The sequence below is a fragment of the Xyrauchen texanus genome, chromosome 8 (genome assembly GCF_025860055.1).
Source record: "Xyrauchen texanus isolate HMW12.3.18 chromosome 8, RBS_HiC_50CHRs, whole genome shotgun sequence".
NCBI lineage: Eukaryota > Metazoa > Chordata > Actinopteri > Cypriniformes > Catostomidae > Xyrauchen > Xyrauchen texanus.
The window spans coordinates 30,875,945-30,902,398 of record NC_068283.1 but is presented as its reverse complement, the minus strand read 5'-3'; the positions used below and the strand labels follow the sequence as shown (position 1 = coordinate 30,902,398).

The 26,454-nt window shown below is 38.7% G+C and overlaps 1 protein-coding gene across 1 annotated transcript in view; it reads right to left on the bottom strand.

Moving 5' to 3' along the window:
- xylt1 (xylosyltransferase I) overlaps positions 1 to 26,454 on the bottom strand; it is a 96,753-nt gene that overhangs the window by 23,150 nt on the left and 47,149 nt on the right. Inside the window, exons 3-7 of the mRNA XM_052133137.1 lie at positions 21,832 to 22,004; positions 19,048 to 19,250; positions 8,818 to 8,898; positions 5,619 to 5,835; positions 4,969 to 5,145 (exon numbers count right to left, since the gene is read on the bottom strand). Coding sequence (XP_051989097.1) covers positions 4,969 to 5,145; positions 5,619 to 5,835; positions 8,818 to 8,898; positions 19,048 to 19,250; positions 21,832 to 22,004 — 851 coding nt within the window. The remainder of the gene's footprint in view (positions 1 to 4,968; positions 5,146 to 5,618; positions 5,836 to 8,817; positions 8,899 to 19,047; positions 19,251 to 21,831; positions 22,005 to 26,454) is intronic.

Here is a 26,454-nt window from a genome sequence, read left to right as displayed (position 1 = left end):
TCTGAAGTCACATGATAGCTTTGTGTCTAACCGCTATGTTAACAGCTGCAATCAATTGAGTTAGTAGGTAAGTGACTTGAGAGACGGATCAGTTGAATTCAGGAACAAATCATTCAGTTCGGTTTTGTAAATTGGATTCTCATTCATGAACGTGTCAAGCAGAAATGTCAAGATGAATGACTTTATATAGAATGATGCCGCTATTGTATGATTCAGAAGACTTGGTATAGCACAAGTTGTATTAAGTAATTTTATGATAGTGCTTTTTCATCATGTTGGAGCTTTACAGCATCAGCTGTCCATTTCTTTAATTGTATTAAAAATATTGGACAGGCCACAAAAGAAAAGTCATTTGGAATGGCATAAGGGTGAGATGAATTTTCATTTTTGGGTGAACTATTCCTTTAAACCAAATTCAGACAGGATTTTTGAAAACAGTTACTGAAGGCAAAAAAGTCTGAGAAATGCGATGGAAACATAAAGCGATTTGGAGAGGCATGTCCAGGAGGCTCTATCGGGTGAAGGGTGAGAAAAGCCTGGATGGAAATTGAACTGCCACGACACATTTCAAGCCTCCCTTCCCCTCCCATTGTCCTCTTTCTTCAGAGCTGTCTGTGAGAAAGAAGGTATTGTCGGAGGATAATTACTCAAAACTCAAATCTATGGGTATGCCTTCAGTGATAATGACCTGCTAAACACTCACAGGCCCTTCCCCCAGCACAAGCTTGAAATAGTTAACCATACACTCTGTGAAAGGACTCCTTTATTAGAGGAGATGTGGCTGTAAACATTTAGCGATGCTCTAAAAGTTGCAATGATTTCAAGGTACTGGGTTTTCAGCCCTGTGCTTGGGCTCATTCAGAACTGGAAGTACTTCAGAATGAATAAAATGGGATGCTGGAGCTGAAAAACCCCCTTAAATTGGCCATAACACAATTGAAGGCTTTTTCACGCTACGCTTCGCCATGTTTAAAATATTTTTTTTTCATCTCTGTTAACTCTAGCAACTTTTAAGCATGGTTGAAGCTGCATTTCACACAGTTTTGAAATGGGGATAGCATCGATTTTAACCCTGGGTTATAAAACTCTGCTCCAATGCTTTTGCTGCACTGTCCTTTAACATGTTATGGAAACTTATTTATCAAAAGACAATTTTTTTGTAAATTTGTTTTGCAGAATATAACCAAAAAAGTGAACTGTGAAAACTCTATTATTAAATCATGGTAACCAGTAAATTATGTTCCCATAATTTTTTCATGAAGCCAAAGAACAAAGGGTTTAGTGTCACAGTTTTCTGAATTATACCACTACCCGTTGCCTTGAAAAAATGGGCAAAGGTGCATGGATTTGTTTCTGGCAAACAGCAGATGCCCTAACCCCGCCCCCATCTCTAATCCTAAGCATATGGAGCATGTAAGAGACTTGTGTCTCTGCAGAACAAAAATGTCCTGAAAATACCCACACAAAAAAATTCATCGTTCATTTTTGCTTATTTTGGGTGAGGCAAGTCCCTAATTTTGAGCTTTTTTTCCAAAACAGGTGCTTTGTTTCTCTTGTGTGATCTGGAAACACTGCAACTGGTATATTACCCACCCTTAGCACCCTTAGTTACCATTTGATAAGGAGAATGTGGATCATTGGAACCGGAATAAAACATTGTTTCTGTTCAGAACGAACCGAAATGAAAAACATACCATTTTTGGTCCCTGCTTTGTACAGTCACATAAACCTTCAAACGCTGTTTAGTTTCAGCATCTAAAGAAAACCGTTAAAAATGTCTAAAGAAAACAGTGACAGCAAAGCATTAACTGGAGTGATGAAGACACCTTATTTTGTGTAGCCTTTTTCAGAAGATTTATGACCACCAATGTGGATTTATGTGGCGACATTTCCACAGATGGACAAGCAGTTATTAGAACAGGCTGCATGCACTTTTGCATGCTGTACATCTCCAACCAATGTTATTAACCTCAACAATATGCAAATCAAAACATTAAAGGGATTGTTCACCCAAAATTAACTATTCACTCATTTACACACCCTCGTTTCACTTTCTATCTTCAGTGGAACACAACAGGACATGTTAGGCAGAGTGTCATCCTCAGTCACCATTTACTTTCATTGCACCTTTTTTCATATAATAACAGTGAACAGTGACTGAGGCTGATATATTGCCAAACTCCTGTTGTGTTCCACTGAAGATAGAGTTTAATTTCTAGGGTGAACTATCCCTTTAACCCAGGGTTTTCAAATGTACAGTGTTAAAACTCAAAACCTGATACCCATTAATTTAGGACTTCTCATTGTTACCATCACTCTATCAAACTGTGGACTCATTAGCTGGGTGGCTCTGGAAAGTGTAAAAGTAGCAAGAGCTGTCTGTTGTGGCTGACATGGTTTGGCACACGTGTGCACAGTAGGGAGTTTATGAGGAAATGGCCTACAGAAGATGTGCATAATTTCTGTGAAACCATACCACAAGCAACACGACGAGGAAAATGGAAAGATGGAAAATGCTACGTTGCAGTTCTTTTGAATGGAAAAAATAAGATACAGTGTTACAACCCCCTTTTGAGTCTAGGGTTAGCAGGGGTATAACAGTGATTAAAATAAAGATGGTGAACTATTTAAGTGCTGGGATGTACCTGAGCCAATATGTACCAAAAGTGGATGAATTTATTATACAAAGAGGTAAGTGCCATAAAGTAGTAGGAGAAATATTTACAATATATACAAAAACATACATAAACTATGTTACTGAAGACACACTAGGTGGGGAGGGGAAAAGGGACATGGACTGTGCCAAAGAAAAGAACTTATCAAAACAGAATAAACTGTCTTCCGAGTGGAAACCTCTAAACTGTCTAAAGAAAAGAAAGAAAGAAAAGTAATCCTCAGTGTCAATGACACCTTATACAGTATAAGCAACTCTAACTATCCTGAAAATAAAACATTACAGAGGGTTGCACTCACCCCCTAAACCCAGTGAATCTATACAAAAACACAAATCTTAGGTGTTGTACAATGTATGTCACATGACAGATCTTACCTGTCCTAATTTCCCTGTTTGTGATGAAACTGAGGTTTACAAGTAGTAGAAGGTTGAAGAAGTTGAATCAACAACATGAGAATGTTACAACAGTTAGTGAGAAAGGGCCGGAGCAGTGTTAACAAAAATTTAAATGGAACGGAAATGCTATCGTTAGCTGAAATAAAAGCACAACAAAAAAAACGAAGAAACTATGCAACCATACTAAGAATGTCATAATTTACCAAAAGTATGCAGTACTAGAGTGCATTAAAAAGTCTTGGTTTTTCGTGGAGGAATATGCAGTCCCAGTGTTCATGAGAGGCGTATATGTAGCAAAATCAATGCGTTTTCAACCAAAAAAATATTGGTGTGGACATGGCTTAAAATAAATTTGACATTTTACATTTTAAACTAAATTAAATGAAGTGACCACTAATTAATTTTAGCTTTTAATAATTTGAATATTATTTAATTTGAAACCTTTATAACCTACTTTTATTAAACATGAAAATGCCACTTAACATAACTTCAGTTAACATAACTTTGTTGGCACTAAAATACAAAACCTAAACTAACATACTAAAATAAATACTAAATATATTGAAAAATAAATAAATAAATAAAAGTATCTAACATAAAGTGAAAACTTATGAAATAGAAACTAAATTGGAAGGACAAATTGAGAATTAAAGAGAAAGAAAAACATTTTCAAAACTAGGAAAACCCTGTGCTGGTTTCAAAGAAAATCATGTGGCTAAGAATGACAAGTTTTTAACTCATTTGACCTGGGATTTAGCTCCATTTACAGTAGAAAGTAAGTCAATGAGGTCAGGCATGACAACATTAGGATTGACTCTATCCTGGAGGCTAATGAGAGACTTCCTGAGCAGACCAGGGAGAGGAGAAGGGAATTGGCTGCTGCGGTCAAGCTCCACAGCCTCATTCCAGTATGAACTCCATACAACTAGAATCCTTTTGATGAGACTGCCTTGCAATTGATCCTTCATCGTCCTTTTCTGCTGGGCAGAGGTAATTACGGATCCCTTGTGTAGGCAAGAGTTAGCAAATCTTTCCTTTAGTTAAGTCTCATTGGATTTGTAATCACGATCGGAATCGCTACTGAATGGAGAGCTTGTATCACACTATTAGCTGTTTGTTTAAGGTAAATTAAAGGCCTAATGTGCTTATACAGACTAACCAATACATGCCATATGTCTCTTTCAGACTTGAGGTCAGTGCTGTCACTGAAAAAGCTTTAAAAGAGTTTAACTAATGATCGGGTTCATTGAACTGTTCCGCTTAATGTTGACCGCACCGATACAGTCAGGTTCGCTTTATCTGTATCCGAATAGTATCTGGATGTTCTTTAGCTGGATTGAGTTTACACCATGTAAATAGTGTCTCTAGTGTGATTCAATAGAGACTGCACTTCCTGCTCAAAATGGAACTACAGGCGGAATCTGCAGATTTTTCAGCGCTGAAAATTGCCGGAAGTCTGCGGAATGGATTTAAATATGGGGACATTTGTTAAACAGAGGTGAGAGCACTACAAACTTATTGGTAACTGAAAGTATCATCAAATTAGACAAACTATTTAATAAACAAGCATGTAATAGGTGGGGAATGTGTAGAGATTTGTGCACAGATTCCGTCTGGGCCTACATCCTACATATTTCTTGCCTAGTTGGATATAGATAACAAAAACATGTTAGCATTTACAGCTTCTTTGACGGAGGTCAGAACTGAACCAACTGCGAATGTGATTTCAGTGATCCAATCACAAGCCATCCTGGGTGCATTTACAACAGCCTTTGAATGTTGTCAGTTGCTTTCTGATCACTCAAAACACACATTAATTTGAGATGTAAAGGGTGAATTGAACACTAAGAGAGTCAAGAGCACTATGGAATGGGGAGAGGGCTTTGGGAGATGCTCACCTGGAAACGAGGCAGGTCGGAGGGCTTGAAGTCATTGGGCGAGCAGCCGCACCAGTCTACGATGTGCTTGTACTGACACTTGCAGCCCAATTTTCGATTCCAGTTAGTGATACGGAGGTTGTTGTCCACCATGCTCTCACAATGTGGACTGTTCTCCAACACTGTGTGGAAGAATGACTGGAGACAAAAAGGGTCAGAATCGGGGAGGAGGATGATAAATAGGGAGGGAGAGGCAGAGGAGAAGAGAAAAAGAAGAAAATAGATGACTAAGAGGTTGAAACAGAATAATGACATCTGATAAAATGAAGATGGATGTCTAACAGAATGGCCCTGCCAAGAGGTTTACAGTGTTAAATGTCTACATCGGTAAAAAAAGGACCAACTGCCTTCTCAAGCCACAATATCTAATTTATCAGCTGTGAATAAATAGGACCTAGACAGAAGACACCAATTTTGCCACACCATAGCAAAAAAACACATGAACAGTCATTTTAAATGAGCAAATAAAACTATGCAAATTCATCTAGCTTTCTGAAAATGTACTCAATTTATCATCGTAAACTTGGTAAATAAGTAACAAATATTAATGAAATGACTACTGAGTGATTAATGTAGCATAATCTTTTTGATATTGTGTTTTGGTGTCTCACCTCTGCAGGTAAGAGGGTGTATGAGTAGAAACGCTTCATGCTGGTCACCAGATCGTCTTGAGAGTTGATGACGTACTCCACGAACATTCGATTGAGCAGAAACCAGTCAGAGCCTCCATCCACGGAAATGCCTTCTGGAATTTTTCTGTCTCCGAGTCGCCACATATGGGTGTCACACTCAAAGAAAAGACGGTCCAAACCCTGTTTTCTGATGAAGCTGTTGGCGATATTTAACAATGTCAATTTAAGTTTGGGCGATATGTAGAACATATCTATCACAATTATTTTGCTGGCAATATTAAAGGTGAACTAAGTATTTGTTTATGTCGTTTGGACTTACACCAACACCTAGCGGCCTGGATGCAGCATCATTTAAACGCAATAGTTTTCAGTTACCGATGCCATTGTAGAAATTCAGTATTCACAGTCAGTCATGTTATTTAATGCATTAATAAAAAAGTGCAATAACAGGGTGGTTGCGAGAAGTATTCCGCTGGTCATGTGATCCACACATGGTAGCCCTGATGAGGGTACCCTCTCCATGTGAATTTAAACAGTTTATATAAGGTTTTTGCACAAGTCATCATGTTTATACTCAAATGTTTCGAATTTGTAATTGATTTCCTTAGGAGAAAACCTTTTTAATGATGACTGAATGCACCTTTAAATGTTGTAAAAATCATAATGATTTTACTGTGCTTTTTATTTTGCCCTTAAGTTTCCTAAAGAGTGTGTCATACGACTAGTTTGATTTAAGACTGAAATGTTTCAAATCGCACCTCTGACATTAACTTAGGTAGCAGAAACAGCATTAGAATTGGTGTGTTTGATTAATTTTGGTGAATCAGTTCAAACGTTTCAATGTATCGATCAAAAACCATTAGTTTGCATAATTACTCAAACATGTTCACAGATGTCTCAGCACGCCACTTTTATTTGCATTTTTAAGTAAAAAAAATATGGCAACACTTTACAATAAGGTTTTATTTGTTAACATTAATGCATTAGATATATGAACTAACAATGAACAATGCTTTTCACATATTATTTTCTTGGTTAATGCTAATAAATCATTCCTACAATACTTGTGTTCATTGTTCATGTTAGTTCATAATGCATTAACTAATGGTTACATACACGAATACATTTTAATAATAAAAGTTGTACAGTATGTTGAAATTAATATATATATAAAAAAGATTATTTAATGATGTAAAAGTGTAGTTCATTGTTCGTTCATGTTATCTGATGCATTAACTAATGTTAACAAATACAACCTTATTGTGTTACCAAAAATATGTACTGTAGGTGAATACTGTTGCACCTTGTTATTTATTGTTATATTGGTGCATATATAGTTGAAGTCAGAAGTTTACAGGAACCTGCTTTCACCATTCCTGAGATTTAATCATAGAAAGCATTCCCTGTCTTAGTTCAAATAGGATCACTTCTTTATTCTTTATTTGCCAGAATAATAGTAGGGCTAATTATTAATTTCAGCTTTTATTTCTATCATCACATTCCCAGTGGATCAGAAGTTTACATACGCATTGTTAGTATTTGGTTGGATTGCCTTTAAATTGTTTAACTTGGTCAAACATTTTTGGTAGCCTTCCACAAGCTTCTCACAATAAGTTGCTGTAATTTTGGCCCATTCCTCCAGACAGAACTGGTGTAACTGAGTCAGGTTTTTAGGCCTCCTTGCTCACACACACCTTTTCAGTTCTGCCCACAAATTGTGAATCTGATTCGTGATGGCCACTACAAGATCTTGTAGGTATGCTTATGGTCATTGTCCATTTGGAAGACCCATTTGCGACCGAGCTTTAACTTCCTGGCTGAGTTCTTGAGATGTTGCTTCAATATAGCCACATCATTTTCCTTCCTCATGATGCCATCTATTTTGTGAAGTGCACCAGTCCCTCCTGCAGCAAAGCACTGCCACAACATGATGCTGCCACACCCATGCTTCACAGTTGGGATGGTGTTCTTTGGCTTGCAAGCCTCACCCTTTATACTCCAAACATAACGATTGTCATTATGGCCAAACAGTTTAAAAAAATTTGTATCAGACAAGAGGGTATTTCTCCAAAAAGTAAGATCTTTGTCCCCATGTACACTTACAGACTGTAGTGTGTTTTTTATGGTGGTTTTGGAGCAGTGGCGTCTTCCTTGATAAGCAGCCTTTCAGGTTATGTTGAAATAGGACTCGTATTACTGTGGATATAGATACTTGTCTACTTGTTTCCTCCAGCATCTACACACAGTCCTTTGTTGTTGTTCTGGGATTGATTTGCACTTTTCGCACCAAACTACGTTTATCTCCTTCCTGAGCTGTATGATGGCTGCGCGGTCCCATGGTGTTTATACTTGTGTACTATTGTTTGTACAGATGAACGTGGTACATTCAGGCATTTGGAAATTGTTCCCAAGTATGCACCAGACCCCCACAAGAGATCCAGAATTATTTTTCTGTGGTTTTGGCTGATTTCTTTTGATTTCCACATGATTTCAAGCAGAGGCACTGAGTTTGAAGGTAAGCCTTAAAATACATCCACAGGTACACCACCAATTCAGTAAACCTCCTATCAGAAGCTAATTGGCTAATTGTCTAAAGGCTTGACATAATTTTCCAAGCTGCTTATGGGCACAGTTAACTGACCCACTGGAATTGTGATATAGTCAACTAAAAGTGAAACAATCTGTCTGTAAACAATTGTTAGAAATATTACTTGTGTCATGCACAAAGTAGATGTCCTAAACGACTTTCCAAAACTATAGTTTGCAAATATTAAATCTGTGGAGTGGTTAAAAAATTCGTTTTAATGACTTCAACCTAAGTGTATGTAAACTTCTGATTTCAGCTGTAAATTAAAATGATCCACTATCATTCTTCATTGAGTTAATTTAGTGAAAAACAATATGAAATACATGTCATGATTTTTACTTTATTTTACATCTTGCTTAAAACATTTTTTAAACAACAATGGCTGTTTGGTTGAAATTATGAGTTCTCTGATTGAAAAACCCCCACCACATTTCAAGTCACAGTATATTGCATATCGTCAAGAGGCTGAAAAAAATATATCAATATAACCCAGCCCTAAGGAAATGTCAAATTTCTGTTTTGTCTGACCACCATGTGTTGTAGTGTCTTGGACACCACACATTATTAGTAAGGTCGCACGTCAGCACTCACCGAGCATTGTCTCTCCCGTGAGACTTGATGAAATTCATTTCTTTGTATTTGGACAGGAAGGCCACCAGCTGATCATTGGTCCTGAGGAGAGAATTAAAGAGTGTTGGAAGGGAAGACAGAAAATGAGTGAAAGAGAGAGAAAGAGTAACAGAGTCTGCTAATCAGGCTAATAAGTCACTGTGTGAATGAGTGGATATAGGGAATTCTGGGAGAAACCACACTCATATAGAGTGCCAGATTTAGCCCATAAAGCCAGCTGCCCTGTTTCACCGGCTGTCTCAATGCATTGCCTGAACGTTTGTAGTCATTTCCCCAATTCACATTGTCTTTTTCGATGAAGGCTTCAACAGAACTTCATCCTGATGATAAAAGGTGTACTCACTTTCAGGTATGGGGCCATTAACCAAGGATGCATTCTTGTGTCATGTCTACCTTATTTTTTTAAAGGTGAAGTAATTTCTTACCAACTAGCATCACCATTTCCTGAACTCTCATCCCGTCTCCTATTAGTTGGACAAAATAAGTAGTCCTGCCCCAAACTCATGCAATTGGATCCAATGTTACTACATCAAGCTGGTCAAGACGTTCAATAAACCTCCAAAAGGTATTTCACATTTAAATGTTGGTCTGCAAACATGCGCTAGATGTATTTGGATGTTAAAGTCTATATGTTATTTAAGTGTCCCCAGCACAACTTTTCAGCTTAACCACACACCAACCCAATAAATAAGAGTGCTTTCATGTATCGGTCACTGTAAGGTTTCAACGTTTAACATTCATAATTTTTGGGGCCTGGGTAACTCAGTGAGTATTGACGACGACTATCACCCCTGGAGTTCCGAGTTTGAATCCAGGGCGTGCTGAGTGACTCCAGCCAGGTCTCCTACGCAAACAGTCACATGGGTAACCTCGTCATGATCGCGGTTAGGGGTTCTCACTCTCAATGGGGCGCATAGTAAGTTGTGAGTTGATCGTAGAGAGTAGCATGAGCCTTCACATGCGGAATTTCCACGTGATAAGATGCGCGGATTGACGGTCTCAGAAGCAGAGGCAACTGAGTTTTGTCCTCCACCACCCGGATTGAAGCGAGTAACTGCGCCACAAGTAGTGGGAATTGGGCATTCCAAATTGGGAGAAAAAACGTTGATAAAAAAACATTAATTATTTTTATTTAAATTACTTTAGCAATGCTAATGGGCCCCTTTCACATTTCTGGATTGTAAAAAGATTGCAGGGTAAATTAGGATGGGGGTGTATGGAAAACCATGGTAAATATAATTTTTGCTTACCCATTTGCTCCAACATCAAAAGAAAAATGGCTCCATTACGTTTCCACAACTTTCCAAATGAAGAATTTTTTTTTTTTACACTAAACAATTAAAAAAATACAAATATTAAAAAATTTGTTAGATTTATACTGCTAAAAAATGTGGAAACACGACAGGAAATTGGGACAATTCTGAGACCGAATGCAAAAAAAAGAAGCTTTTTACTACCAAATGGTAATATGACAGTGAGTTTAATTTGTTGCTGTTTGCATCCGATTTTTATCTCCATAGTAACCGCTTCGTCACCCCATCATCACTTTCATGATGTTGTCTCCATATCTACAGCTGTGCACGTCAATCACACACCTACTCCATCTCCCTTACAAACGTTTCAAATTACCCTTACCCTAATTCACTATTGGCTTCAAAGGGATAGTTCACTCAAAAATGAAAATTCTGTCATCAGTCATCATTTATACACCTTCATGTTGTTCCAAATCCATTGAAAGTCACTGGTGACTGAGATTGTGTGACATCACTCACAGTGTGTTATAAGACCACATTAACGTTTGACTGCTGTGTGAAAATTATCAACGCACACAAATGTCAGTGTACTCTGACCTGCAGTGCCTTCCTGAAGCTTCCGGTAGTCTGCCAAAGATCAGTAGGGGAAACCCTGCATGGCATTTGAAACTAAACCCTGCTCCACTGTTCAGTACATGTAGAGCTGCTCATCACTCTCTGCGCTGGTGAAATCCTGGCCTCAGGCTATTAGCTGTGGTGTATTCTGTAACTGAGCAACCAGCGAGATTTGATTTGAAATCTGACTAGTGCATTGCAGTCAAAACTGTGCAATAATAATGAGCATCAGTCAGCGTGGGAGACAGCAGAAGAAAAAAGCCAGAGGGTGTGCTCCAAATGACATGGTACCATACTATTCAAACTATTTCTGCAGTGCATAGTACTGCAAGGAATAATGTATGCCACAATATAATACTCATTTTTTAGAAAGGAGCTTAAAGGAATAGTTCACCCAAAATGAAAATTCTCTCATCATTTACTTACTCACATGTCATCCCAGATGTGTATGACTTACTTTCATCAGCAGAACACAAATTTATATTTTTAGTAGAATATCTCAGCTCTGTAGGTCCTACAATGCAAGTGAATAGGTGCCAAAATTGTGAAGCTCCAAAAATCACATAAGTCATCATAAAAGTAATCCATAAACCTCCAGTGGTTAAATAAATGACTTCAGAAGCAATCTTCAGTCAATCTCCACTGTAAACTTTCTTTCTTCTTGTGTTTTTGGTGATTCACATTCTTCATGCATATTGCCCCCTACAGGGACTTAAATATTTATCTGTTTCTCACCCATACCTATCATATATCTTCAGAAGATAAAGATAAAAACACTGGAGTCATATGGGTTACTTTATGATGCCTTTATGTGCTTTTGCAGCGTCAAAAATGTGGCACCCATTCACTTGCATTGTATGGACCTACAGAGCTGAGATATTCTTCTAAAAATCTTTATTTGTGTTCAGCTGAAGAATTTCATACACATCTGGTATGGCATGTTTGGGTGAACTATCCCTTTAAATACAGTATATACAATAATGATACAAATGCAGTTAGCATTACACTTTCCATTCCGAACAGTCATGTGACAACAACGTAGCATACTGCAGTTGAAAATGCTGATTGTAGCATACTGCAATACTGATACTGTTTCACATACTATATATTTTTAAGTTGCATAAATATAGTCTATACAGTGCAGTATCCAGGAAGCAGAACATTATTCCATTCCTAACAGACATGTGACAACAATGTAGCATACTGCAGTTGAAAATGCTCATTGTAGCATACTGCATCCAGTTTCACACACTATTTATATACTGTGCAGTATACCGTTAGCGTTGCACTTTTTAATTCCAAACAACATGTGAAAATGTAGCATACTACAGTTCTGAATGCTCATTGATGCATACTGCATACTGTTTCACATACAATTTTTTTTAAAAAGTAGCTTAAATACAGTTAATACTGTAGGCCATTTCATTCCAAACAGTCATGTGTCAACAATGTATTATCCTAAAGTTTGAAATGCATACTGTTACATGCTGCATAGTGCTTCACGTTTTTATTTAAAAATAGCTTAAATACAGTATATAAAGTGCAGTATGCACAATTACATTTGGCACAATCATGTGACAACAATGTAGCATGCTATAGTATGAAATGTTCATACTATAATTCATATAGTTTCACATACTATTTAAAAAAAGTGGATATATCACAGTATTAACACAGTGCAGTATGCATTAAGCAGAACACTATTCTATTCCAAACAGTCACGTGACAACAATGAAGCATACTACAGTATGAAATGCTCATTGTTGCATACTGCATACTTTTTCACATATTTTCTTTTAAAAAAGCAGCTTAAAAACAGTATATGCTGCAGCAGTATGCAAAAAGCAGTACGCTATTCCATTCCAAACACTGTCAGATGCTATGTTCAGAATAGCATAATACCATACTACTCTTGATATTTCTGCTATATACTACAGAAACAGCAAGAGTAGTATGGTACTATGCCATTCCGAATTCAGATTGTTCAGCAATTCAGATTATCAATCTGCAGAGCTGCTCCATTCCAGAAGAGGTCATCATAGAACCCTTGTGGCCACATGGGAAGAGGATAACAACAGAGCGCAGACTTATTGTTTTTCCTCCCTTCATGAAAAGGCCACAAAACAGCTGCACTGACTTACAAACAAGGCAAGAGAATAAGAGCAAGATGGTGCAGATAAATGGATGAAAAGAGCCTGCTGCTCCCTGACAAAGCCAGCGTGTAACAGAGCCTCTCTGGTGTCCAGGCTCCCCTATAGAGGAGCAGGCATTTAGTTGGCCCCTTTCACAGGCATCCATGCAGAAGGATGGACATCAAGAGGAAATTAGAGGGGAAAATAAGCGGCTAAGTCACAGGCACCCACCAGGCACAGGTACCGCACATCCCTTGACAACACAGTCACAACATACGGACAAAGAGTTGTGAGAAAGCACCAAGACTAAGGCCTTTCCCCACAGGACCTCTAACCTGCATGGTCATGTGCAATTTGCCAGTAATGGGAGCAACTGCTATGAAGCTGAGTGCAGTCTTCAGTGTCACTGAAGTGAACCAGCAGCACACAGACTGTGGCTCGACACTGGAAGTCAGCCTTGTGGTTGAACATTGTCTGTGGCTTTGACTCTGCAACTCTCTCACTGTCACTTCCTGTCTCACACTCTGTTTCTCTTTAATACCACATTTGTGGTAAGAGCAAGAGAAACTGTCAAGATGATAACCCATCAGATCTCCAGTATTTCCACACATTTTTGATCAATGAATTTCCAAGACCTTTTTCAGTCATTTGTGAATTCTGCTTTTAAAAGGTGTTTAATAAAATAATTATAGAAATTGCTCTCATAAAAACTATTTCAAACTGAGCATAGCATGAAAATCTATATTCATTAGAAATTCCCATAACATTTTGAGATTTCACTCATTTCAATGACTTTTCTAGGCCTGGAAATCACAAATTACCTGATAAAATCCCAGATAATTCCAGGTTTTTCATCTCTCTTTATCTCCCTGTATCACTCTGGCCAAATTTAAATCTAATTTGGACTCCAATCTGGTCCCTCCCCCTTTACCTGAATGTCTGTCCACACTCCTGTCCAATCAGGAGATCTTTTAAATAAAACTACACAGATAGAAAGACACAGCGATTCTATATAGTAATAAACCAATGCACTTTATTTGGAGGGAATGATATATGTTTGTCCAAAAAATTATATATGGGGGAAGTGTATTATTTTGGCAATTCTGTTTGGCGACATTAGTGGTGCAAAATTAGACTTCAGCTTTAATAAATGTTCTTGGTCTTATTGCGCAAAATAAATCAATGCACATTATTCTAAAGACCCCCCCCCCCCATAATATTCCACCTCTGACACAACATTTAATATTTTGCTAACATAACCAAGGCTGAATGAGAAGGGAAAATGAACATGAATTCATCTAATCTTTAGATTAGTCAGCTAATCTTTCTCACGTTTTACATTAAATAATCCTTTTGGAATAAACTATGTGCACATGTGCAAAAAATTGCTCTTTTTTAAGAGAAGTCGCAGACAAATTTGCGACAATTAGCTTTCAGATTATTGTTCTGCCCATTCATTTGCATGGTATCTTCAAACGGTGACTTTCTGTCGAAACACGGTTCATTGATGTCAGGGCCATTACGTGATTGGCTTAGAAGACTCGTGTGATCTAAGTTATGCTCTTTCTCCAATAATAGAGCAATGGAGGTTGTTATCTCCTCATATATAGGAGAATCTCTGGATAAACGTTACTTACAATTTGTTATTTCCCACTGAATATTCCATTTAACTTCACATTACCTATGGCTAAATCCACACTAATAAGTTTAAGTTTGAAAACTCACTTTTCAGTTTCCTAACATCATTGTTGTGGACAGTATGCAGTAATAGAGGGCGTTTTTCGAACGCTTTTGTTTTCAGGGGAGGAAAACGCCATTCTCATGTGGATGAAAGGCAAAACATAGCAAAAATCAATGTGTTTTCAAACGAAAACGTATTAGCGTGGACATGGCCTAAGCTAAATACATTTTTAATGTTGTCTTTAACAGATCTTTTGAGAGTTTAGTTTCATAACAGTTTCTGTCTGTGAGATCATCACACACTGCAAAGTGTTTCTGCCATGATAGTGGACTGAGAAATAACTATCCATCACACCAGCTAGAAGAGCCAGATCGCACTCGTTAATAGACCGATTTGTTCTTATGCTTTAGAGAAATGGTGTTTCTGCACAGTATGATAAAAATGATAGCTATGTCAATGCATCCCCCTCCACACACACATACTGTACACACACTGACAGGCTACTTATAGCTGAAACTGACTCAGCAGTGGAGATGAAAAGAATCATTTTATTTTTCTTTGATGTTCCGCTTTAAAAGGGCTTTGGCTCACAGCAAACCTCCCTCTCCGGTCTGGAGGTGGGGCATACGACAGGAGTGATAGAGAGGCAGGATTAACCTTGAACGGCAATGCGGGACAGGCCAGAAATCATCACATGCCCGTATTGATCCCTAACACCCTGATTTGTGAGGGCTGCAGAAAACGACATGGCTGAAATATTGATTGGAGCCAGGGGAGTAGCGGGGTTACTCAACCTCTCATCCTGCTCTCATTATAGACTCTAGAGTTATGCACACTATTGGCATTTATCATGATGATAATTCAAATCTGCACACACAGCTCGGCTTAGAGACAGAAATAACACATTGGATTACAGAAATGTGAAACTGGATATCTTGAGCAGATCGTTTCTGTTTATAAGCAGTTTTTAAAAGTGTAGAGACTACTTAGCAAAGATTCCAAGAATTTAAGAGAAATAAAAATAATGGGATAAGGCCATGTCCACAATAATACATTTTAATTTGAAACATTTACACCTCTCATCCACACTGGAATGCCATTTTCCTTCATGGAAACTAGTACTACATACTTTGGAAAATGATTACAGAAATGTATTAGTGTGGGCGTGGCCTAAGGAAACAAAAATAACAGAAAGAAAAATTCTACCTTACTTTTTATACTTTTTAATTTACTCTTGCTAATGTATTAATAAATTATCATTAATATACTCATAAATAATTTATCAATAAATGTAGTAGTGATTTTTTAAAATAAGTTATTACTTTTTTATTACACAACAGTTAATTCTGGTCCTCTAATCTGATTGGACAAGTGTTGTTCCAAGAGTGCTGATATATCATATAACAGCACTGGGCACTTTACTGTTTTCAATAAAAAAGTTTTCAAAGTGCAAAATAACCTTCCCCCACCCCCACATCAATCATCATATTATAATTGTTTTTGTTATATAATATTTGTATCTTGTATTTATCTATCATCATATCTCTCTTAAAAATCTGGCCTTTCATGTGTTCAACAGATCCAATACATGTTATATGGAAATTATTTATTGCTTTTGTACCTCTTTGAAATTTTTTTCAGAATTAATTACTCAGCAAAACAGTGATCTGGTGACACAATAAGGCAAGTAAGTGGCAAATGTCTGCCAAAAATGTTTATATAAGTGACTGAAATGAAGCTTATGCTGTGAATATTCAATTTTAAATGGAACTTATTTTTCATGTTATTTCGTGGAACTATACATCGTCTTCTGCCTCAATAATGGATGAACCAGTTAATTTCTCATATTCAAAATATCTTAAATTGACAACATCACTTCTAATAAAATTGGGACAGTATGCAAAATATTAATATAAACAAAAATAAGAGTTGTAAATTCTGTCCACTCTGTGCTATAATGAAAGCATTACAACAACACATTAGTTAATGTATACCTTGTGAATACATATATGAATATATTCTGTATATATACACACACACGCACACACAAAATTGCTCAAATCACATAAACACACTCAAGTGTTTACCACTGTGTAATATCACCACTGCTTCTAAAACACTTCTTAAGCATTTTGGCACTGAAGACTGAAGTTTGTTAAAGGAATATACCAGGTTCAATACAAGTTAAGCTCAATTGACAGCATTTGTGATGTAATGTTTATTATCACAAAAATGTGTTTTGACTAAATTTTAAATCTGGGTGCCTCACTGTAAGGCACTTACAATTGAAGTGAATGGAGGATCATTTCTGAATGTTAAAATACTCACTGTTTCAAAAGTATAGCCACAAGACATAAACAATATGCATGCTAACATGATTTTATTGTGACAAAATCACTTAATAAACTCAATAACCTACAACTTTGTTGCCATAAGGATGTAATGTCAACAAACCCTAAAACCCTAAAATGACAGTAAAAAATATGATTTACAGCTCAAATAACATACATGAGTTTTAACAGAAGAATTAATTTAAGTGCTTTTATAAAATTACAAGCTTCAAATTTCTGCCTTTAAACCCTCAAAATATTGACCCCATTCACTTCCATTGTAAGTGGCTCACTATAACCTTGATTATTACTTTTTAAAGGAGATGGATGAGTTTAAATTAATTTGTGTGGTTATCATCATTATACCACAAATGCTGTCGATTGAGCTAAACTTGTATTGAACCAGGAAAATTGCTTTAAGTTTAGCAAGCAAAATTTCCCCCCTTTCATCCATTATGCAGGTCTTCAGCTGTACAATTGTATGCCGTATTCTGCACTTCATAATGTGCCACACATTCTCAATTGGAGACAGCTCAGGAATACAAGCAGGCCAATCTAGCACCCACACTCTGCTTACGCAGCCATGCACTTGTAATCTGGGCAGTATGTGACTTGCTGTTGTCCTGATGGAAAATGCAGGAATGTCCCTGGAAAATACAGCATCTGGATGGCAGTATATGTTGCACCAAAATGTGTACATATCTTTCTGCATTAACGGTGCCCTCACAGATGTGCGAGTTACCCATGCCATGGGCCCTGACACACCCCTGGCCCATACAGATGCTGGCTTTTGGACCTGACGCTGATAACAGCTTGGATGATCGTTCTCATCTTTGTCTTGAACACAACAGCTGTTTTTTCCAAAAATTATTTTAAATGTGGATTCTGACCGCATAAGACGACTCCACTGTTCTACACTTTCCATCTCGGATGAGATCGAGCCCACAGAAGTCGGCCGCGCTTCAGGACAGTGTTGATGTAGGGCTTCTGCTTTGCATTGTAAAGCCTTAACTTGCATCTGTGGATGCACCATTCAATGGTGTTACTGACAAAAATGTACTAAAGAATTCCTGAGCCCATGTCATGATATCCATTATAGACACAGGACGGTTTTTAAGACAGTGACATCTGAGGGATCAGAAGGCAGGCGCATTCAGAAGTGGTTTTCAGCCTTGCTCTTTACGCACCGAAATTTGACCGGATTCCATGACTGAAAACTTTTAACAACATTTGTAATGTAGAGGGTAAAATACCCCCCAAAAAGTTACATTTGTCTTTCGGAAACATTGTTTCAAAGCACTGAATTATTTGCTGATGCATCTTTTGACAAATTAGCAAGTGTCAACCTGTTTTTGCTTATGAAGGACCAGGCCTTTTTTGGAGGCTCCTTATATACTATAACATGATAACTTCTCCTGTTTAATATCTCCTATTTCACAGTATTGACTACCACCCCTGGAGTGGTGAGTTCGAATCCAGGGTGTGCTCCAGCCAGGTCTCCTAAGCAACCAAATTCGCCCGGTTGCTAGGGAGGGTAGAGTCACATGGGGTAACCTCCTTGAAAAAAAAACATGTCTTCAAAAAGCAATGCTGTTGATTAGGTGAAACATGAAGTATCTTGACTTGTTTTTGTTTGAATACAAGTCATAGTATATTTACAAATCACTCCTTTTTGTTTTTATTGGCATTTTGCATACTGTCCCAACATTTCTGAAATTGGGGTTGTACCTCAATACAGTCAACGAGCTCCCATGTGATTTCACAGCCTCTCTGATTTCAATATCTTTAAGGAATCTTAAGTGTTTTGTTTTGGTGTTGTGAATTTTCATCAATATTAAAGTGAGTTAATTCTGCATAAACAACACTACAATCTTCACAAGACACTTAAGTGTAATCCCTCAACAGTTCTATGAACTGTTAAACTTGTTGACATCGATCAAACAGGCAATGGTGATCTCAATTACCCATAATCCCCTGCTCAACTATATTGTGACAGCTTGGAACTAATCTCCCTGCACCCCATGGCTAGATGCTAGTCAGGTGTTAACTCGATTGTTCTTGCAGGCAACCAATACATTTGAATCACTCCTGAGAGAAAGCAATGACAAACTAATCAATGCAAATTACACCAAAGGGCTAATCAATCAAAAGTGGAGCAGAGGGAGCCAATGATCACTCACCTGATTGGATAATCAGCAGCACTAAGGTTGATGAAAAAGTCCCAGGGCCAATCACGCATGGCCAATAGGTCCTTCATGCTCTGCAGGTACATGGTGAGTAGGCTGGCACCACCCCATATCGTAGACATACGCCACGATGTGACTTGGACATTGGGGTATTGGTTAGCCAAAGCCACCATCTGCCTGTGCAGGTAGTTGGATCGCTGTGGGGTGAATAAAGAGAGGCCCTGGTTAATTTGGAGCCTGAAAACTTTATCTGGGATCAGTCAGTAAAATGTGACCAGCTTTATTATGAAATAAACAATGTTTGACCATCCACTGAGGGCACCTTGGGAGGGAAAAGTGTGAAGTACAACGCTTCTCCAAAGTATCTTTATCAAGTGTCTTGGTTCCCACTGCGTTTTCTGTTTTAGGGCACCTTCACACAAGGGTCTTAGTTTCTGAAGTGTTTTTCCATTTAATGTTTTCCATAGACATTTCATAGAATACATCATAAAAGTGTTCTAAGCCATGAACCAAAACCAATCCCTTGAAAAATTAAAAACCATCGATTTTAATTATAGAAACAACATAAGTTAAGTTAATTGCAGATAAGCAAATATATAAGTAGTTTGAGAGTGTAGGGAGATATTCACAATGTGTCATGGGAGTGGGCAGTCGCTGCAAAGATTTTTGCTGCAATTCTCTGACTGGTGAATCGTTTAACCTTAAGGAATATGTGTAGTGTCGTTCTTCACCAAAAATTCAGCTGTTAAATGGAATAATAAAAAAAACTGAAATAATGCTGATTATTTACTTCAACCGAAGTATATCCTATCGATTAACAACATCCGTGCTCACGGTAGGTCTATCTTTAAATATTTACAAGTTTAATAACAAAAAAATGGACTGGATTTTTACTTCCAGAAACAGACTTTTGCACTCTTCTGTTTGGTGACTCTAGTGGCACAGAAATTACACATTTCAGGTTAGGCATCCATTGACTAGTGAGAATTTCACAGAGGCAGGTACAGTTGTGCTTTCGTAAATCTAACTTGCCGTATTCATGCTTAATTTTAAACGGATCCAACTCTTTCCACACCCTTAAAATGGCACTTACACATTCCTGAGCAGTCTGAGCTTTCTCTAGTGTGTAGCTGCCATTACTTTACCACACCTTTAACTCCGCTCTTTTCCTTTGCCATCTTTATGGAGACATAAATGTTGTCTCCACGACGATTTACTGATTGAAAAGCAGCTCTTTATCCTGTTCTTTTCAAATTACAGAAAGAAAGCATATTCACCCAACTCATTCCTGACATATATTAAAGTGGTTAATTAAGTTTATTTTTGAATGCGTGTAATTAAGGTGGATGGGGGGTTACAATGTTGTGTGTGTGTGTGTGTGTGTGTGTGTGTGTGTGTATGTGAACAAACAGCCTTTCATGTTTGCACTATATCACTTGCCAAGCTGTGCGAGAAAATGGTGTGAAAGGCACTGAAGTATGGCTCTGTAATAATCCTCCATCGGGCTTTTGAAGCAGCTTACTAAATGAGTGGAGGGGTTTGGAGCCCACTGTTTACCCAGCATCCTCCTGGCTAGCCTCCAACACTTCACATCCCCCCACTGTTCCTCATATCCCATACCACTATTCCTCTTCTACTGTCCACTTTCAGAGGTGATAAAAGGTTAAAGAAATCTTTAAAAATGTTAGTTTAAGTTCTTAGAAATGTAATCTGTGTGTCTAATTTGATTTCATACATTTTTAGCATATTAATGGGAAAAAAAGATTTAATGACTTTAAAAATGTAATGTGGTGTAACAATCAAGCATAATGTAAGACACTTTCCTTGCAAACTGAATACATGAGACATGTACATGTACAAAACTTATTCAATATCTAAAAAACAATTTCAGACACATTTTTCAAGGAAAATGTTTCTTTATTTATTAATTAATTAATTTTTTACAAATGTCATGACTTTTTAATCAAGAATATCAAGAGGTTTTTTTTAAGGTCCACATGACCTCAACAAAATGCACCTTTTCATAAAAATGTCAAAGTATCTGATATATATATATATATATATATATATATATATATATATATATATATATATATATATATATATATAGAATTTCCACTTTTAATAATACTTTTTTTTACTTCTTTGGACATTACACCACATGACATTTTTACTTGAAGTCCTAGAAAAATTACTGCATTTTTAAAAATATATTTTAATATAATTTGATCGATTTAGACAAAGAAAAATGAACATCACATCACTGACCCATATTTAAGGGAGCATAATTAGTAATTAATTTCTTTTTTTTCTTCCCTTTTCACCCCAATTTGGAATGCCCAATTCCCAATGCGCTCTAAGTCCTTGTGGTGGTGTAGTGACTCACCTCAATCTGTGTGGCGGAGGATGAATCTCAGTTGCCTCCGCGTCTGAGATTGCCAATTTGCTCATCTTATCACGTGGCTTGTTGTGCATGTTGCTGCAGAGATGTGTGTGGAGGCTTCACGCTATTCTCTGCAGCATCCACACACATCTCCCCACGTGACTCACCGAGAACCACACATTAATGTCAACCACGAGAAGGTTACCCCATGTGACTCTACCCTAACTAGCAACCGGGCCAATTTGGTTGCTTAGGAGACCTGGCTGGAGTCAATCAGCATGCCCTCGATTCAAACCTTCGACTCCAGGGGTGGTCAATATTCGCTGAGCTACCCAGGCCCCCAGCATAATTAATTTCTTGATGTCTTTTTAAATTTGTGTGTGTTGATGATGTACCTTATCCACATGGATGTAGTAGAAATGAGAGGTATGGTATATGGCCTTGAAGAGCCGCTGCACCTGACGAGAGGCCCGTCCGTGGACCACCAACATGAAGGCTATCCGCACCGGTACTGCAGGCACAGTCTCCATTGAGTCCTCCTCCCATTGGACATTCATATTAACTTTGCCTGCCCAAACACATACACAAGTATTGAGACAGACAGTACACTTTCACAAGTTGAAGTGTGGGTACTGTTTCAAAATTGTACTCAATGAAACGTCAAAGTATCCAAAAATGTACTTGAGTGAAAGTAAAATAGTTTCCACTAGTTGTACTTGTACAAATGTATATGACAACACTTTACATTTGCACACTAGAATGTCCTTTCATCAATGCTGTTCACTGAGGTCTCGATGTCTTTGATTTTAGTATGGTGACTGGAGATCCAGTTTACATACATTTACATACATCTTAGCCAAGTACATTTAAACTCACAATGCCTGACATTTAATCGTTGAAACAGTCCCTGTCTTAGGTCAGTAAGGATCACTACTTTATTTTAAGAATGTGAAATGTCACAATAATAGTAGTGAGAATTATTTATTTCTACTTTTATTTTTTTCATCATATTCCCAGTGGGTGAGAGGTTTACGTACACATTGTTAGTATTTGGTAGCATTGCCTTTAAATTGTTTAACTTTTGGGTAGCCTTCCACAAGCTTCTCACAATAAGTTGCTGGAATATTGGCCCATTCCTCAAGACAGAACTGGTGTAACTGAGTTTATAGGCCTCCTTGCTCATGCACGCTTTTCAGTTCTGCCCACAAACTTTCTATCGGCTTGAGGTCAGAGCTTTGTGATGACCACTCCAATCCCTTAACTTTGTTGTCCTTAAGCCATTTTGCCACAGTTTTGGAGATATGCTTGGGATCAATGTTTTTGAAGTTTTAACTTCCTGGCTGATGTCTTGAGATGTTGCTTCAATATATCAACATAATTTGTGACCTCTGGAACTTCCACGTCTGGCCCCTGGATGGGATGCGGAAGATCTGAGTGATCTACCACCTGCAGTCGTAGACACGATCAACCAAGCCAGAGCTCCCTCCACCAGGCAACTCGTTTGTGAACTGATGTTCTTCCCGAGCCGAAGACCTGCAGATATGCGCAGTTCGGTCAGTGCTTTCATTCCTGCAGGAGAGGCCATCCCCATCAACCTTGAAGGTGTATGTAGCTGCTATCGCAGCCCACCACGACGCAGTAGATGGCAAGTCCTTGGGTAAGCACGACTTGATTATCAGGTTCCTTAGAGGTGCCCAGAGACTGAACCCTCCCTGGACAAGCCTGTTCCCCTCCTGGGATCTCTCAGTGGTCCTCACGGGCCTTCAGAGACCCCCCTTCGAGCCACTTGATTCAGATGAGCTCAAAGTCCTCTCCCTGAAGACGGCCCTCCTGATTGCGTTAGCCTCTATCAAGAGGGTTGGGGACCTGCAAGCGTTCTCTGTCAGTGACACCTGCCTGGAATTCGGTCCGGCACATACTCACGTTATCCTGAGGCCGCGACCGGGCTACGTGCCCAAGGTTCCTACGACCCCCTTAAGGGACCAGGTCATGAACCTGCAAGCAAGCGTCCCTGGGAGGAGGCAGACCCAGCTCTTACGTTGCTGTGTCTGGTACGTGATTTGCGTATCTACTTGGACCACACGCAGAGCTTTATTTTATATTTTCAACTCCCCTGTCGGTGGACCCGCGTCTCCCTTGGGTAGTCCCACTGCCCCCCTTTCGCCGTGCTTGTAGACCCCCCCCCCACATTTGGCAGGACCTACCACCACGTCACTCCCACGTACGGCTTTACAACCCTCGTGGTGTATTTGCCACATGTTACCTCCCCCTAGCCTGGGAAGGATGTGGCCTCTGCAGGGTCTTTTCCCCCTGAAAGAATAGGACCGGGAAAGACTGCCTTCCCCTATGCATTTCATAGCTTTAAGATAGTCCCAGCCGCTTCACACCCTATCCGAGAGACATGGAGAGAGAAAAGCCAGCGGCTGCTGGGCTTGCTCCCATGCTAGTCATGTAGCACCTGTTCCCCCTCAGGGGTGCCGGGAACCTAAGGTCTGTATATGACATCTCTTTTGGGGGCGTTGGGGAGGGTTATGTGCAGCAGACACAGTTGCCTCTAGCACGCAGCAGCCTGCTTGCACCTGTCTCAGAAGTTCACGTAACATGGACTAGTGAGTGGCATTTTTGAATGGGACCCTTGTTTCACTTCATTTGACACAATGTGGAGTGAGTGACAGAAGGGGAATTTCATGGTTACTGTCGTAACCTCCGTTCCCTGAGTTATCAGCCTCCTTTCCTTGAGTGCAGGAGAATTATGCTTTGATTTTGGCATAATAACAGGTAAAACACACTCGAACGACCACTCAGAAGAAACTTGCCGGATTAGGCGGTATTAGAAAATGTTAAACAAATAAATTGTTCCCTTTTAGTATGAAAAAAAAAGGACAACTTACAGAGCAGCTCACGGACACGTCTTAACCCAATAGCATACTGAAAGTCTCCTGGTAACATTTTACAACAAGGTTGTAGATGCTAACAATAGTTTATGCATTAGGTATCCTGAAATTATAATGTACAACCTTTTACAACAAATTATCACAGTGGTTGCCAATAGCATTTTACATAAAAATGGTTTTCATTGACCGTTTTAAATAAAAGTTATATAAAAATCCCAGGAACGTGATTTGGCTTGTAAACTCAGTTAGACAGACCAAACATTTTATTTTTTTTAAAAGATAGACTGACATCATGATGAAAATTAAAATACCTCGCAATTTGAAGCAAGATCAATTTGAAGATCATTTATTTATTTATTTATTTTCCATAGGAATGTAAAAGTATTTAGTTTCAATAGCACTTGAGTTTAGAAATGAAGTACAATTACTCAGGTATATTACACCCCTGCACACACACTAGACGCACAAGTTAAAACTGACTCAAGCCTAAATTAGCTACGTCTAGACATAAAACATATTTAGACTACAGTGCCCCCCCCCCAGAAGTGTGCATTACGTCCAAACAATAAAAACTATTGGGACAGATTAAGGCCGAGTGTATTCTCAGTGGTCTCAGATAAAACTGATGAGCCTTCGCAACACTCAAACTGAGCTGAGGGCATCTTGATCCATCTGAGACGCTGCTACACTGCCGGCACCCAGAACCGCAGTGATCCACCACATGATCACCTATTGGCCTATAAGTGTTTCACTGATACCATCACCACAATGGCTGATATAAGACACCATTCCAGCCTTCTTTCAGACATATATTCAGTGCTCGCAAATAGCTCGGAGTCGACCACAAGGGCTGAGCCTCGGTCGTTTGTGGCTTTCTAAAAATGCCCACTGAATAAATACGTGCCTCTCACTCTATGTCATGGTATAGCCTGCCACTTCTAAAGAAGGGCAAGCTGAATTACTCATTACAGGCCACAAGGTTAATTTTAAGAGCTCATATGAAATTACACTAAAGGCACTATTTTTTGGCGCAAGGCCATGCTGACTAAAGACATGGGCCACGGAGGGGGTAATGACTATAATCTGAGAACCGAGCCTGTCGTTACTGTCCCACACTGGACCGGTCTTCCAGGCCCTGTGATGGACACTGGACGGATGTAGGAGAAGGCATCACTTTGGCTCCATAGGGAGGACCTGGAAGATTCTGGTTGGGCATGGGCTAGGAATAGCAAGAGTGTCTTTTAATAAGTGCAATTACAGCATCCTAACCTCACAGTGTTCTCTGTGTTTATGGGGTGGACTAAAGCTCAAAGTATACATCGGTCAGACAGGATGTGTGATGCAAATGTAATTATCAGCAGAGTGCTTGAGCACTGAATGCCTGAGGCCTGATCTTTCTAACCATGCGTACTCTGAAAGTGCCAAATGTGTATGCGTCTGGAATGATTTGCACTAATTAGTGGGTCCACAAGGTGGCAGCACTCACAACTGAGCCTCTGCTGTCACGAAGAAGTGCTAGAATAAGATGTAATCACTGCTAAAGTCGATGTTCACATCAAGATTTATGAATTATGAATCTGGACATTAACACATGCCAGACCTGAGCTTCAGCAGATGGGAAGATTAACAGTGAATAAAAACGTACATTTCGGTATGTTCCTCACACAACGCTATCGTATGGCTTGAGAAAACTTAAAATATATAGGGCATTCGTCATCTGGGCAATAAGTGTTAATCAATTAATTCAGTTTTCTGGTCCATTTTGGTCACTATGAACAGTCCTTGTATGGAAAGAGCAGCATTAAGATTCTTCAAAAATGTCTAAAAATAACTGAATTTGGGTTTGGAATGAGTGAGTTTAGAGGGTGAGTAAATTATGGCAGAATTTCCTTTTCCCATCCAACAATGTTCATTAAAAACCTGCTGTTTGCTTCAAACGTATGTTGCTGCTCTGCTAATTGGCATCATTGTGGCAAACCGCTCACATGTTTGTTATCAAAGACTTTGTCTGTTACTGCATAATGCAATTACAGTTTATAAATACATAAAAACACAGTCCGTGTGGCTTGGTCGGTCTTCTGTATTTGCTGGAAATAGAAGCGTTCTGCCCCACCCTACCCCCCA